Source organism: Neodiprion fabricii, chromosome 3 (genome assembly GCF_021155785.1).
Source record: "Neodiprion fabricii isolate iyNeoFabr1 chromosome 3, iyNeoFabr1.1, whole genome shotgun sequence".
NCBI classification, from domain to species: Eukaryota; Metazoa; Arthropoda; class Insecta; order Hymenoptera; family Diprionidae; genus Neodiprion; species Neodiprion fabricii.
In genome coordinates, this window is record NC_060241.1 from 27,097,039 (window position 1) to 27,113,423 (window position 16,385).

Here is a 16,385-nt window from a genome sequence, read left to right on the forward strand (position 1 = left end):
CCTCGGGACAATAATTGTCATTAATCGTTTGGTCAGTCTGAAATACTTGAGCAAACGTTACGGTACTATCGTTGCTACGGGCAACCCTTATGACAACTTATCAAATAATCAAATAACGACCCGCCTTCATGATTCTTCACGTAGGGTCCGATTGACCATAGGGTGTCGCGTCTATTATCGTTTTCGTCTACGGCAGAAGTGTTCGTACATTATATGAGCTTAAGACGATGCGTTGCGGACTACGCGTGAAGAATCACGAAGTATCCATGGCAACGCCTTAGATGGCATGAGCGATGCAAGGTTAGGTTCGTTCGATCGGGTGACAACGTGTAGTGTTGTAGTGTAAACTGTCCGTCGTGGACTGCAGATGTTGAGTTCTTAATTTGACATAAAATGGGTTCTGCAACTCAAACTGACAATGAGTTGAAAAAACTGTTAAACAATCCAGCTAAAAATGTCACGGATGACGCCTCTATGGCGCCTCCGCTTTCGGTAAGTGTCCAAATATGTTTCCTACAGGTTACCTTTTGACATTTGTTTGTTTATTATCGGTCAATTTTTCTGGTGTAGACGAACGTTCCACGGCCGAGTACGTCTCAAAATGTTAATCCACAGTCAGCAATGAATCCCATGCTACCTGCCTTTAGTAAAAAGGAGGTACTTCAACCGCGTTTGCAGTGAGTATATCGTACCACCTGGTTAGTTCATACATTTTTTCGTATTCGATAATACGATCTTTCAATTTGCAAATTAGAATTCTGTAATGCACCGAAAATTTGTACTATACTTATTTAGCATTGATTGAAATAGTTAGTTAAACTAGCAGCAGATACAAAACGAACCGAGTTTCATTCACCTGACGTGACTAGGTGTTCATGCAACTATCTTCTTCGGTTTGTTATACACAAACTATGTATACGTGTGTATACTTGTTTTTTATACATAATATTAGTGGTACCGTTAAACTTTTTTCCAAGTTTTTCACTCCCATAATGAGATTGAATAATCAACATTGCATTCGTTGTTCTTTGTTCACAGAAATATAGTATCAACAGTAAATTTAGGAATGGAATTAAAACTCATGTATATAAATACTAGAACGAGAAATTCGGAATACAACCCTGCACGTTTCACCGGGCTGATCATGCGAATACGAGAACCAAAAACAACAGCTCTTATATTTAGATCTGGTAAATTGGTTTGCACTGGAGCACGGTGTGAAGAAGATTCATATCTAGCAGCCAGAAAGTTTGCCAGAATAATACAGAAATTAGGATTTGCTGTAAGTATTTTCTTTTAAATATGCGCGAAAATTTTTCTATCAACCGATCACAGTGCAACTGCTTATTACATCAAATGTTCAATCATACAGAATCTAATGGGCTTGCAGAATTGGAATACTTTTCCTCTTCAGAATGATCTTTTCGTTTGAAGCAGGTTACGTTAAATTTGTAATAATGAGGTTTTATTCACTGAACACTGGAATGTAAGATTTGTCTATTTTTTGTACTGAACAGTGTGCCATCAATATTTTAGGTAAAGTTCATGAACTTCAAGGTTCATAATATTGTTGCAACGTGCGACTTGAAGTTTCCCATCAAGTTGGAAAACTTAAATCACATGCACGGACAGTTTTCTAGTTACGAACCAGAGCTATTCCCTGGTTTGGTTTATCGCATGGTCTTGCCAAGAGTTGTACTCTTGATATTTGTCAATGGGAAGATTGTACTAACTGGTGGGTATGCTTGAATTTCAACATTGCATCATTACTATTGCAAGCCCGTTCTTATATAGTTTTGAATTTTTGCTAAAAACGGTTAATTTACGTATTAGCTTTACACAACAAGCATTACAAGGCATCGATCAGCGAATCATAAACATATTCACAAATAAACTGTTGATAAAAAGTCCTTTACTATACTTTCAGGTGCCAAGAGTCGTGCGGAATTACAAGATGCTTTAACAAATATACATCCAATTTTAAAGAGTTTTAGAAAACAGTAATATGCCCATAGCCAGAGGCTATTGTGGCCAAGTTGTTAATCATAGAATAAATTTTTGTACATTACAATCAATGGAATAAATCTGTGATCATTTATTATAAAATCGCGTGGATTATTGTACTTTTTCTTCAGTAGAACAGGTTGTACGAGAGAAATTAAAGTCGAATACACGGAAGATGACGCAGGTGTGTCAACTGTTTTAAAATATATATTTTCTCAACTTGGGAAATAAAAATACATTAGCTGTAATACTCGATATCAAAATAAAATGCGATTGAGAAACGTAATAAAATATATTCTATTGATAAATCAATACTCTTCTTCTTTATAATAATCTATTTCCATAAAAGTATATAATTTATGTCAGGAAATTTATTTAGAGTAACATAATCCAGCGAGATGAAATGTTGGATTCTGAATATTGTGTGCTTCTTTCGCGTTAGAATTAAATATTTCCGTTCCATCAGCAAAATGATTCTTTCGCGATAAAATTGTGTTCGAATGTTTGCACGCGGTTACCGAATCTATCAATCCTTCTTTCGATAGTGTTACACTATCTACCATTCAATGCACATGTATGTGTAATAATAAATCGTTCAAAATATTTTATCTAGTGATAATAATTTTTCCTCAGGACGTTTTACCGCTTAGGGCGTTGGATCGAGGATAACGTTTTTATTAATTAATTAATAACCAACGTTAATGCCCTTCTTAGCAGCAATAGGCAGCTTCTCCCCTTGGAAGAAAGGATTTTCATGCTGGAACAAAAATTATGCACAGTCAGGAAAAGTGAGATATGGAGAAAAAGACCGTTCTTCTACAGTTCAAACTGTGATAAAAAATGAAAGAAATCGGTAATTCCATATTTTCATAGAAATACAGAATAGAAATAAGTACTTGGAACTGTTCGACAATTTGGTCGAAATCTGAATTCGAGATGTGCATGTTTGAAAGGCCGTCGTTACTCTCTGATCCACTGGTGCAATCCACCATGTGTTCCTTGTCGCACATACAGTCTTGAGCACTCTGGTAATCACGACTGAATGCAGCGGTATTTTCAAAATTTGTTATGCAATGATCGACACCTGTGTGTGAAACATTACTTCCTTAAACGGGCTGTAACATCTATTTGATTAATAGTATAATTCTTGAAATTTGACCGTCAAGTAAAAAATTTAACTACCATATCGGAAAACACTAAGTAGGAATCTAAATATTATAGAACCATCTAAATATCGATTTTGACTTACTTGTATAGCCAATGGGACAGGGGTTTGGTGGAGTGCAATAGGCGGGCAAATTGGTCTCAGTTTTTTCGTCCTTAATGCCCTTCAAACCGGCAGCTTGGATCCTGTGCCTGTCATTACCGTTGTTATTGTTCAGACGTTGGTGACTCCATAATGAGCTATGTTGCAGATATTCCTGATCACGGATGCTGGGGTTCGGGTTTGGGGTGTCAATACCCTCATAATCGAGTGAAATGTCCGCCGGAATTTCCTTCACTTTTTCATACTCGTTTTGCAACCGCGAATCGTAAGGGAAATCCATGTAGTTCTCGGGAACGTCGACAAATTCGTTACCCATACGGTCCACCAATTCTCGAAGAAGGATGTCGGTGAATAAATGTTCTTGCTGTTTTAAAACGGAAATTTTTTATAGAATTAGATCCGCAATGCGGTGTACAGAAAGTTTAAAAAGCGTGTTGAAATTACCAAGGAGTTTCGCCACTTATGTTTCATAAGTAAGTACGTAACGCGAAATAATCTTAAAGTGAATAAATTTTCATCTACCTTGAGAGGTGGCATGTATTGCATCGATGCACTGCTCAGGACAACTGCCGAAAGCAGTAAAATGACGTGATGCATATTCGAAGTCATGCCTAGCTGGAAGTAAAATCAATTGTAATGATTGATTCCAGTGAATATCATTTTATTCAATTTAAATGTTACTAATTTGGTACTGCAGGCAGTAATTGAGTGAATAAAAGAGTCAAATATCATGAATGATAATGAAGTTGAAGTTATAGTAACGTGACTTTAACGATGCACGTTTAGGAAAAATCGCTACCTCGATCCTTAGGATTGTCTAAAATTCAGTTAGTAAATCGTGACACAGAAAACATTTTCATAATTCGATAAGCCAACTCCTTGAAAGTCGTTCTAACATTGTATAATAAAGAATTTTTCCATCATATTTCCTTATGCAAACGTTAATAACTTTAGCGTTCTGAATAATGAGCTTTTCTGTTGTGCGTTAGTTTGATTAATGACATTTTTTAATAAACGATTCTTTCAGATTAACCTGCTCCTTATTTCTCGGTTGAACATGTGTTCAACGTGTGTTCATTGCTTAGAGCCAACCGATATTGATCTCATGCTCGACTTTCTGCCCGAATCAATAATTGTAATAGGAATACACGGATATTGTCCTTGTAACGGTGTCCTGAGAATTAAAACACACAATCTTTCCGATCAACATCACATATGTTACCCTCTGCCTTTTTTGAACGATATGGTGCCGAACGTATCGTTTGAAGATAATCGATCTACCCGATACTGGGTTCCAATAATAAATCAAATCATATTTATAGGGGTAACGAGAGTCTTTAGCTTAATTTGCAAGTGTAATGAATTTTCAGAAATACTATGTAACGGTGTTGTGGGCAATTTTTATATCTGACTTGTTGCACCAGTTGTTTCTACTGAGAAAAAAAATGTCCCATTTCTGCGTGTATACACTACTAGCGAACAAAATGGAGTGTTAAATTTCGACGAACATCGATGTCAGCGCGTGCCACTAACCTGACGAATGCTGACAGGATATAGTCCTGAAAATGTTCTTGAAGAGGGTTCCTTGCTCGTCCAGTTCGCTCTCACGCTCACGTCAAGTTCGTCAGATAAAGTTCTATTTTGGATCAGAGTCTGGTGGGTCCGGTGGCGCCAAGCTTCGAGAACTGAAGTATTGATCTGCGTAGATACAAAACAGCGGTCGACGTCAGTGGTTCGTTTGAACGCAACACTTCGGGAGAGACTCGCTGGCTGCGATTCGTCTTCGGCAGCGCTGATTATTAGCTGTGCTTCCAGCTAACGATTACATCATTTATCGTTTACCACCTTTACTGAATTAACATGCTCACCCCTCGTATCCTATACGACGATTACGAGGCTCCTGCTCAAAAAACCAACTCTGGAGTATCGAAGGTGTCGAGTGCGCACGATACTTTTTTAGCACTCAAAAGCACAATGGTTTCGAAATTACGTTCTGTAGAAAGCCGTTGAAAGATAATCAGTTAGGCTTGTAACTACCTGGTCTAACAATGTCGAGATATGCGTAGGCTTATATAATGTATTATACGCACAACGTAATCAGTAATTTAATGATCGTGCCATTAGTAATATCGATTATTCCGGTTTATCGTACCTTCGCGGCTGTTTGCCAAACGTCAAGGGTCGTTTTGACGTATAGTGTCCCACGTAACAAAGGCCATGGCGACCACTTTGCTGGTCTACCAGTTGGATCAGCGAAGTGCACAGGCTGGGGGAGCTTGCACATGAAAGGGTTTCGTGTGCCTATTACGAGCATGATACCGAATACGATTTTACCGTTTTTAGGTAACCGTTGAGAGCTTTGTGATTTTCACGATTTAACGAATCTGATTTTTGTGGTAAAAATCTGTATACAGGGCTGCTACCGGTCAGTTGTGAAAGTTCGATGGTCGAAATTGCGAAGTAATCGGTACTGTTTCGTAGACTCTGACTAGGTTTTGCGGTTCTGAATATCTAGGCAGTAAGGTGTAACGTTCGATGTTCTCAGGTAAAATGTGCCTCGATTTCTGTAATAATTTCGACGAAAGCAGATTTTTGATTGTTTTTTCATTATTTTTTTAACTCTCAATTGAGCATTCTCCAAATTATTGTGGGCTTGATATGATATGCAAAGCATACTTTGCGCAGGTAGTTTTTAGTCATAAGATTAAACAAACCTAATATCGCTGGCATCGCCCATCAATGCGTGGGGATTCGAGTCACACTCACCACGTGAAAAATGATTCCACGAATCGCAGCGAACTGCTTTGAACGCAGTTGGTCGACGAATAGATTCAAAGTAGTAAATGGGAGCACGACCATGTGAACACAACACTGTAAATAAAACGCATTGATGATTCTTAATTTCTTAAAATAATTAGTCAATGTATAGGGGGAATTTGCAAGAAACTTTCAATAATAAGCCTACGCTTACCTCACAGCCACAAGATTTATTTGCATAATCGTGTTACGAGTCATTTGTAACAAAACTTCGTCCAAAGTTGATAATTTGTAGAAGGGTGAAAATCAAGCGGCATAATTGTTTACGACATTTTCTTGTTCTTACCGTTGGAACATCCTGATTGTTCCGATCCACCGTTGGGGTAAAAGTCAGCATGTCCAATGTGGCTCTTGATGCCAAGAGTCCCCGCACACGTATGAATGATGTCTACATACACAGCGTCAGTTTGATGTAATCGTTTGGCAGAACCCTTTGAGATAAACATCGGTAAAGCCGGGTCCAAACCTGGTAGCGTTCGTTAACGAGATTTATAAACTTTTAATTAACTCCCGCAAGAAGAGAAAGCTTTCGTCCAACGGAACGGGTGCGAAAGAGTCTGACCGCACGGCTGGGTCAACCACACAATACCTCAGACTCACTCAGAGATAGAGATCATCTTCGGTGGGTTGGTTAATTGAGCCGGCGCGTTCAAGATGTTGAAAGAAAACATGGGGTTGGCAGACATCTTTTATCAAGGACACGGGAACGGAAATAATTGGAAATTTAATATACCGTCGTGGAGTTTGTAGATAGGTATGGTTTGGATGTGAAGTTTTACTGCTTCGTTCAGTGATCAATACTTCTACTGCCTTCTCTTTAGAGAACGAAGACATCTAGTTACGTAAAAAGAAGAAAGCAATCTTAGCTTCACATCCACCAAGTTTGCTTGGGTACCATCTTGACAATTTCATTTTCACATATCTTTCCGTTCTGTCACCGTGTCTGAAAGCCTAATTAACCCAGATTATGGATTACTTGCGTACATCTATTTCTCAGTTTACTGAGCAGAAAAAAAAACCAAAAATATGTTGGTGTTATTAAGTGCCCTGGCACCTGAGCCAGCTCCGAAAATCTATTGTGTTGTTTGAGAGAATTTTGTATTCCTCGAGCATTTCTTTGAAAAATTTCAGAACTGTAATACGCGAATTGATTGGACGCATTTATCTCCGTATGTAGTGTAAGAATAATTCGATTTTCGTGATATCCCGACAACATGGGATTCGGAAATTTTGACCACACAAGGGGTGTAATCAAGAATTTGTGAATGTTTAAGAATCTAAGGCAGACTATTTTGTGTACCTGTGATTCTTTCGATGACACCTAGCTTGACGTTTTTGCCAGCAAAGCCGGCGACGTGCGCACCGAGGCTGAAACCGATTATGTGAATTGAGGTCAAGGACACTCCGGAGAGGATTAGCTGGTCCAGAAGTCGCCCAACCATGTCTCCAACTTTGCAAACAGCCCTGGCTGCGTGGACGTAACACGTACTGTTTGCCAGGACTCCCCAGTCCACCACGATTATGTTATACTCGCCTTTTTCCAGGTAGACTGAAACCCGATGATTGATTACTTAGTCTTTACTTATGCAGGTGTAAACTAAAGTCGCCTTATCAAAGTGTTGCAGTTGAATATGTCGTGTCTGCTACTGTGGTAGGTCGTACTTTGGTACCGGAATGTAAAATCTTGCATAATCAAAGTCTAGCACTGACTTTATGGCGTCGTTGAGATGAGAGCTGCAAGATTCTACAATATGTGGGTCACGCTGACTCCTTCACTCCGGCGGCTCCATTTTCCCATAGCAATTACCGCGTATACTCACTCGATAATTGTTAATAACAAAATGATTATGGTGAATTTACAGAATATGCAGTTTGACGCGCACAAGCGAAACGGTTGCCACTGTATCCAGATAACTCGTAAAATTGTACAAACATGGAGTTACCATAGATTATCTTTCGTAACTCGTTACATTTCTGCTTTGACTTATCGCAATTTAGGTCAAGGTAAAAAGGACCCATCAAATGCATCGCCGCAGAGAATCTAACGCGGCGGAGCGCTTAAATCTGCACGTTAAATTAGGACCAGGTCAACAGGTTCATTTTCTCATCGAGTTACGGCGTCGGGAACTTCTGTGCCTCGAAGTCAAGCACTTGCGAACTGGCTCGAGAATCGCGATATCACCAACCTAAACACTCCACGAGGTTTCAATTGAATGGTAGAATATGTAATAGACTGTACATTTCATGTGTTGCGTGGGGGGGGGGGGGGGGGGAATTTGCTAGGTCAAACTGTGAGCATAATTGATGGCTGCTCAAGACTCCAAGGTTATTTTGATGGTCATATAAGTTTATGGTACACGATTCACCGGTGCCCAGTAATGGCGACATCGAGCGAAGCTCAACTTTTGCCAAGTTTTAGGAGAGGATAGCAAAACTGGCGTTATACAGCGATTTCAGTATGAGCTTGGCACGGGACGTAGGCGCCGGGCGCCGCGACGCTCCGTTTCGACGTCGCGAGTATTGATCCCGAAGTGGAGTCGCTATCTGAATGGAACCCTCATCCTCTGGCTTTTCCACCCCTGGAAAGCGGGGTCTATTTTCTCCTACCTCCCCATGGGCCTCATCCACGCTGCCACGCTCAACGCGAAACTCATTAGGATGTTTGGTAATGCCTGAATTTTACTGATGCAATCAATTAGGCCCGATGTTGTCAAGCGAGGATGGAACTTTTCCGATTATAAGACAACTGCAAGATCTTCAACGACGAACTCACCGTTTTTTATGTCTATCATCTTTGTGTTTGAAATTGTTTCCGAATAGCCGTGGATCAGGATCTTGATGTCTGCATTGACGATGAAATATTCTGACTGAATGATGGCGTCTTTGATCAGTGGGCGAGGTTTTCCACGTTTTTTTCGCATCACTTTTGAACGAAGAGCTTCCACCTCTTCTGCGGTGTTGAGGTTCAGCAATTCCGATTGATCTTTGTTGTTGCGGGTGTATAGTCGGAACAGAATGTTTTGCTCGTTCGGAGTTATATGCTCATCGGTCGTCATGCAGTGCCACATTTTAGCCACGTCATTTATCATTTTCATGACGTCTGAATTGTTGCTAAAAGTTGCTACTTCTGTAAAATGAATGGAAAAAAATGGAGAAAACATGTATTTTATTTTAGGTTTGCTACTAGTGCTGATAATAATGATTCATTTTACGATGAAGAGAAAGTCCCGCTGACCGGTTCTTTTGTAGTTTAGGAATTGTTTTCTGGATAAGATACGAACCGTAACGGATACACAGAAGTGTGAGGAAACCCGGCACGTAAATATTTGTCAGTAAAATCATATTTCAGGTTGAAATTTTCTCACATATTAATACTCATGAACCTCATGAAACTGGTTCACAATTTTTAGATTGACAGGTTTCAAGCGAAAACCGATTACGTCTTGTTCAAAGGGTAGAAATGAACGGCCAACTTCAATTTGGTGAGTACATGAACAACAGAGATTTTTATAAAATAAAAGAAGTGGCGCGATGAACCAATCGAAAAGGGCGCATCGTGGGTTGTAAGCAATTACTATTTCATTTAATGAAATTTGTCTATGCAAAATGTTTCACAGAGTGAAAGTGAAATTGAAACATCACCGCTTAATGGTTAAAAAACGGAAATCAAACTGAAATTCAATACAACTTTATAAGATCGTCAAAATTCAAGATGACAGAGGCGCGGCAATTTATAGGCTTTAGTGACGTGGAAAGATTTTTGGTAATCAAATTTACTTGACAACCTTGGCGTTAAGTTTTTCACCTGTCAGGCTTAATTCATCTTCCTGACAATTATCTACTACTCTATGACGCTTGTGCCAGACAGGCGATACATTGAAACTTTGGGTGCCAGTCCACATGACTGCGAAAAATCATACGGAAATTCCTCGCAACGGTTGTTGCGCAGCCACTTAATGTCAACGTCACGATATTTTAACTCAAGCAGCTTGCAGCTTTTTTCCGTTTATGCTGAAAGCACACATCTGGATTACGCTTCTCACTAACATGATAATTACTCCGATTCACTAGGTTGCAAGCTACAAGCGTATAACTGGCGGCTGCGAGTTCGACATCGATAAATATGGACCCTACATTGAGGCGGTTAGGCACGTGTTAGTCCCAAGCCTTGAGAAACAAGTTCTATTCTTCTTGGAGCGCTTCGTTTATAATGAAGAATTTCAGCAGTCATCCTATCAGTCCTACTTGAGTAGGTACAGAAAATCGATGCTGACTGCTTACGAAAAGTACAATGAAATCGGTACTTCGATCGAGGCTGTGCGGGATATGCTCACCATGGATCACCTAGTGGATTTTTTGTCACATCCTTTGCTCACAAATAGCAGGTTGACGAGGGTTATTGATGATCTTGATGCCATGGAAATTGAGAAAAATTGGCTGAGCTACGTTAATGTTCTCAACTATATCAACGAAAAGGATTACTGGGTCTCCACATCTTCTTCTGAGTAGGTTTTTCGGATCGAGGTGTTCGAACCGGCAATTAATATATCGAGTATCTTTCGCGTAACCTGCATATTTCGTTTGCAAATATTATATATAATATGTGTACACTTATTTCAGCAGCATTTCCAAGCAGCACAGCAGCTTATGTACATCAAGTCGTGGAAACATGCTCAGCGATGGTAACGCAGAAAAAAGTCCTAACGTTTTCGGACACACGAGAGGACAAAAAAGGCCCAGGAAGCGAACCGTGACCCTCGCTAGCAGGAAACATTACAAATTGGAACGCCTGGCGCAATTGTCAGACAGTGGATCATTCAGAGTGACGGAGAGTTTGTATGACTTGTTGAAGAATAGCTGGGACTTTGGGTGTATTTTGAAGACGAAGCGAAGATTCAGAAGTAACTGTAGTGGCCTGAGAAAATCTATTCTTGCAAAGTATCGAAAGAAGCATCGGGAGACTGACTGGAAAAATGAGAATCTAACTCTTTTCATCAGGAAGATGAACGGAATGGTGACTCCACTGACCGAGAAGGAAAACCAGCGAAACTCGGAAGTCAAAACTTCTTTATTACTGCCTTGCAAAGTCGATCAGTTACTCCGGAAGTTGGAGAGATTCGACCCATCATTGTACAAAATTCACTGTAGTTGTGTTCGAAGAAAATTTCACACCAAATTGTACAATGTTTGCTCTTGCCTGAATAATTTGCTTAGCAGAATGAATGGAAAGATGATCAACTCGACGTATTTGGTATGTGAAATCCGGAAAGATTACTTGAATTTTAAACTGAAACGGACACCGCCGCTGAAGTGCAACTCGTGCCTCTTTTCTGCAAGGGTTATGACTTGCGATGCTTGGTACAAGTGTAAACTCAGGAAAGGTGGTTCGAGGCAACGGTTAATATCTCAGAGTTTTTGGGCTTCGAAGAAGGCGGATGAACTGTTAACTGGAGGTTTTGTTCACGAGGATTCCTCGAAGGCATGTAAGAGTGAAAATACTGATGTTACCAAAGACGAGGTTAATACATCAATTGAAATCAGCTGTGATAACTGTGGAGATGGTGTGGGTGATCAAAAGAGTGCAGCTGAGGGCTCGGCATGTGACCTCAAGGATATCGGAAATTTGAAGCTCAGAGATTCTTCTTCGATTAGCGAAGTTCTACAGAAACTTGCATTGTCTCCGTTTCGACTTCAGGAAACTGAACAGAGTTACAAGCTCAGGTCCAAAATTCGAGACATTGTTCGCTCGCTCATGATTTGTACATGTGAAAAGCCGGTGACGGGACACAAGGCAACACGGTCTATTTCCATTCAAGCGATCGTCTCATCATCTTCGTTGGAGGCTATAAAACATGAGAGAAAGGTGCTACCGGTAGAGTCAAAGTCTTCGAAGGCATTGAGTGTGTCTAAGATTCTATCTTTTGTTGAAAGAAAAATTTTCCCGTCAAAATCTAAGAAAGATCCTGATCGCATGATACGTCTAGGATGCAAGAGATCGGCACAAGTTGTACAACGTCCAAAACTACACGGAGCAGCGAAATCTAAGAATGCCTCGACGGCAGAAAATTACCTCAAAGCAAAAGAACAAGGCACAAGATGTAGGAGATCAGTACGACCTAACAAATCCGTGAAATCCCAGGAATCTTCGTCGTCTGGAGAGGCTGCTAAGCCGAAGCACAAAAGCAAGTTCAAGACCTCCGCTCCAATGTCAGGAGGGCCATTAAAGTCCAAAGAATTTACAAGCTCACAAAAATATCCGTTACCAAAAGAACTTTTAGCATCTATAGCTTCTGAAATATCTTATGCTCTAGCAAGATCAAATTCACCCGTTGATTTTACGAACGCGGATGAACCCGATGACTTGTACGATATTTCCGTCACTGTGGAGATCGAAGAAAGTTCTCAATTATCGGACAGTGACACAGAATCCGTTTCACGAGACACGCATTTACTTCCGTCAATGAAAAGCGTTAAATTGGGTACGTGCCCAAAATATTTAACTCACGATTCTTCAGAGAGCACGCCGTCATCGCCGTTATCATCATCGTCGTCATCGTCGAGAAACGAAGTTATAGTGCGCGATAATTTCACGACTATGAACAAATCAATGAGGCCTAGTAGCCATCGGGGTACAATTTCCGCCGATTCTTATGACCGCATGAGATGTCTGATCAGACAAAAGGTGTGCAAAAAATTATCGGACACAGATAGCTGCCGACCAAATTCTTCGAAGACGGTTGTTTCTACTGGAAAATATTATTTCAGTATTCCCAGTTCAAAGACGAGTCGAAGTCGTTTGAAGCATAAAATATCTGAATCCCCTTCAACCTCCCACGACAGTCTACGACTTCCGGTCTCCAACCCCTGTCGACATATGCCTGGAAGATCACCATCCAGTTCGTCCCAGGGCCGTGAAAGCTCATCCAGAAAAATCCCAGACAGCTACTGCGTTGAGATTGAAAACGAAGATTGCACACAATCATCAGTAGCTGTAACCTTCGATAATAATTCTACGTACGGATGTGTACAGGACAGATTAGCAAATAGGCACCTCGAGGATATCATTGATGATTACTCAGATGAAGCTGAGGATTCCTTGAGACATCTGGATGACGAGTCCCATATTTGCAGCTACCGATCGACTCGGGTGAGTGATTTTCGGCCTTGTATCGACGAGAAATTAAAGAATGGTATCAGTAGATACTGCAATCTCGGAATTAGCAGCGAAGAGAACAGTGAAAGCTTTGGTCGGACGATGCCGACAGATGACGATACGTCTACTAACATCGGTACGATTAATGACTCGACAGAGCATTCCGACTATTATCATCCCGGGTTGAAATCCTCAAAGAGCTACGTTGTCGGAAGCGCCATGGTTCAGAACATTCAAAGATTCAATGACTATCAGAGGTTTGAAAAAGTTGGATACACTCGTCGAGCTGCCGGTTGGTCCACATGTACCATTAGATCATCAAGTTTGTGGGACTGTCGAATAGATGATCCACCGAGCAATCATCGTCCAAACGTAAGGGACAACAGATGCGAGTTGCCGCAGCAGAAGACCTTGAGTATATTCGAGAAGTACAAAAAGGGATTCCGAATCATCGATCGAACTCTTCGAGTCAAGTTACTGCAGTACGTTGATTTGTGCAAAAATGCAAAGAACAGCTTCCAAAAGCAGGTCTGTCTCGATGATATGTGCGAAGCCAGCAGAACTTCCATTCTGCCCAGTGACTCGAGGAGGTATAAGTATAGTGGCGTATATTTTGGTGGCTGAGAAAAGCTAATCAGTTGATTGTTCCAACTTTTGAGACTTGAGGTATAGCGAAGTACTGAAAGCTTTCGGTAAATTAAGGTAAACACGTCTACTCATCGTATAAACGCTTGTCCATCTAGATGAAGATCCAGTATTTAAGATAAAGTAGGGTACGATTGTACATTCTGAGGATGATGACGCTTTTTTGGTTACTTAACGTCTTCATTGGGATTACGGGTGACAGTTACCTCTTTTCGCCTGAGCAGCAGATTCAATTGGTTCTGTGAAGAATGCCTTAGATTTGTATTTACCAGTCTCTGTAATAATTTTTGGTGATTTCCATTTGGTTTTACGAATAAACGAATTGTAATAAGAACTATCTAATTACATACTTGTTACTCAATGCTTGTATATAATTAATGAGAACAAAATTCGAACCTGCAAAATAAATGTCATTTTTCTGTAGAAAACACAATTACATTACATTAATCTGTTTTACTGCCGATGTATAACATACCACTAAATTTTGTAATGTTACGTGATCGTTACATAGTGTTACATACTGACTTATGAAACATGTTTTACCGTCCATTTCTGAAAAAAGTTTTCAGATGTTTTAGCTAATAAATAAAAATAAACCTGTACCTTTACCATTTTTGATTCTTACATTTCAATTTCACTGAAGCTATTGCATCTGCGATGATGAAATATACATTGGTTTTTTTGAAAAGGCCATTGGGCAGGTAATGGCACATTCTGTGGCAAGGGCTTGCGGTAATGGGTTGGGGATATACATTAAACCGGGGCTCAAGGCGTGCACGATACAGAGTAGTCGGTACCACATCACATCGTGAAACGAGTACGTGTGTCTGATCCATCTTTATACCTCGGTTTATCATTTCCTTAGCAAATCGTATGGCTCACTCAATTTCTTCTCTTTCTCATTTCACTCATATTACCTGAAAAGGCAGCTTGTCTAAATTAATTAATGCCTGATTAATCTTGGCAAACGTGACCATTACTAATTGGGTAAGAAACACTGACCATTATCTACCGAATACCTGGAGTATTTACTTGCAATTAAAATGAATATTCTTGACAATTGATCAATTGGTTTAAAATAGAAGCTAACTCGATAGTGCCAGAATTCTTCGGATTTGGCATGTATTGTAGTTTGTGAAATTTACTTGACTTAAATTCATGTGGTATTTCGTTAAATGGACTTGTATCTTGACCGCAGCTTTTCGAGCGTCGTTAAACGAGATCAGTATTACAAGAAGCGTGTGAATAACAGAAGATAGAGGTAGAAGTCCTATCGGCAATTACATTAACCAGACGTCACTGATTGTGAGCGATAAAAACTAGCGCACGTTTCATCTCCCAACGTTTCGCGCATAGCAATAATGAAAGCTTCGCGGCGGTGAAATATGAGATATTGAGGGCAAAGCAGGGTGGAAGTAAGGCACACAAGCTACAGCGGTAGCAGCAATAGCGGCACCGGCAGCATCCAGCATCCAGCATCCCTCGAGGCAGATCGATGTTTCCCAGCAACCGCGGAGGGCGCCTCTCTACCCGCTCTGACTGTGTTTGTAACAATGGACTTAGCTCCTAACGTGTAGCGATGGGCATGAACCCGCGGCGAACCCAACGGTTCAAACATTCTATTCCTGTATTGGGGTGGTCGAGTTACACTTTCGTCGCGTTCGCATCGGCGATCAATTCCATATGACGAATCTCTCCAATAGAAACACTAAATATAAAAAATAAGACTCATTCTGACAAGAAAAAAGGTTGCAAGTACCGTAATAATTTCACAGAAAACAGCGAAGTCTTGAATCCTCCTACCAAGCAGTTTTAAGTAGTAACGCATTTGGTGGTCGGACGTTCAGACACCGGAAAACTGGCTGTGGCGGAAAGGCGTTTGCAGGTTTCTTGATTTGATTTCGCCGAGAGATAGGCGAACCACGTCACGATTGGTCAGCCTTGAATGATAAGAAAAATCCTTTTCGCACCCGCTGCACAACCGATGCTATCGATAACGCGGTTTTTGATTAAATAAATACAGTAAAAAAAGTTATGCTACTCTGTGAAGCGTTGTCACTCTGTTTGTATGATTCACTTGGCAATAAGGAATTGAAAAAGTATCTGCACTTGCTTTTAGCGTTGAACACCACTCGGTCACAAGTTGGAGTATTTCTGGCGCAGAAGTATGGACCGTGTCTTACACGCACTATATTTTCGGAGGCGTGACTTCGAACGCAGGCCGATGAAAGAATACGATTGTTTGTTTCTAACCATCACTCCGGATGTTCCTAATGTCAAGGGGATCGTTTCCATGAGAGGAGAAAGGTCTCTTTAAGATTTAAAGAGTGTGGTTTGTAATCGATCAGCTTTACATCGATTACGGTCTCTAGTCCAGAGTGGAAAATGAACCTCAAATTTCCTTGTTCCTACGGTTAATGCGAAGCTCAAAGGTCCGTAATATTCGGCAAATCAAAGCTCGGAAATTTGTAATTTTACGCACCAATAGTAACCGTTCTG

General features: G+C 40.5%; 3 protein-coding genes across 5 annotated transcripts; 1 reads left to right on the plus strand and 2 right to left on the minus strand.

Annotated features, from left to right (window-relative positions):
* The first annotated feature begins 152 nt into the window (after window positions 1-152).
* On the plus strand, window positions 153-2,595 carry LOC124179200 (TATA-box-binding protein). The gene is made up of 5 exons (XM_046563407.1): window positions 153-492; window positions 571-677; window positions 1,039-1,282; window positions 1,537-1,735; window positions 1,928-2,595. Exons 1-5 carry the CDS (start codon window positions 394-396, stop codon window positions 2,002-2,004), a joined length of 726 nt encoding a protein of 241 aa, XP_046419363.1. The 5' UTR covers window positions 153-393; the 3' UTR covers window positions 2,005-2,595.
* On the minus strand, window positions 2,194-6,440 carry LOC124179185. Of its 3 annotated transcripts, none has more exons than XM_046563384.1 (6): window positions 6,375-6,440; window positions 4,805-5,086; window positions 3,794-3,886; window positions 3,254-3,635; window positions 2,901-3,088; window positions 2,194-2,761 (listed from the first exon to the last, which is right to left on the minus strand). In XM_046563384.1, the coding sequence occupies exons 1-6, from the start codon at window positions 6,423-6,425 to the stop codon at window positions 2,690-2,692; spliced, it is 1,068 nt and encodes a 355-aa protein (XP_046419340.1). In that variant the 5' UTR covers window positions 6,426-6,440; the 3' UTR covers window positions 2,194-2,689. The 3 variants fall into 3 exon arrangements, with proteins under 3 accessions (XP_046419340.1, XP_046419339.1, XP_046419341.1); XM_046563383.1 differs by lacking the exon at window positions 6,375-6,440 and adding an exon at window positions 5,424-5,600; XM_046563385.1 differs by lacking the exons at window positions 2,194-2,761; window positions 6,375-6,440 and adding an exon at window positions 5,424-5,600 and having other exon boundaries at window positions 2,990-3,128.
* Window positions 6,441-6,538: 98 nt separating this feature from the next.
* Window positions 6,539-9,192, minus strand: LOC124179204 (lipase member H-A-like). Its single transcript, XM_046563410.1, has 2 exons — window positions 8,862-9,192; window positions 6,539-7,637 (listed from the first exon to the last, which is right to left on the minus strand). Exons 1-2 carry the CDS (start codon window positions 9,181-9,183, stop codon window positions 7,366-7,368), a joined length of 594 nt encoding a protein of 197 aa, XP_046419366.1. The 5' UTR covers window positions 9,184-9,192; the 3' UTR covers window positions 6,539-7,365.
* Window positions 9,193-16,385: the final 7,193 nt, after the last annotated feature.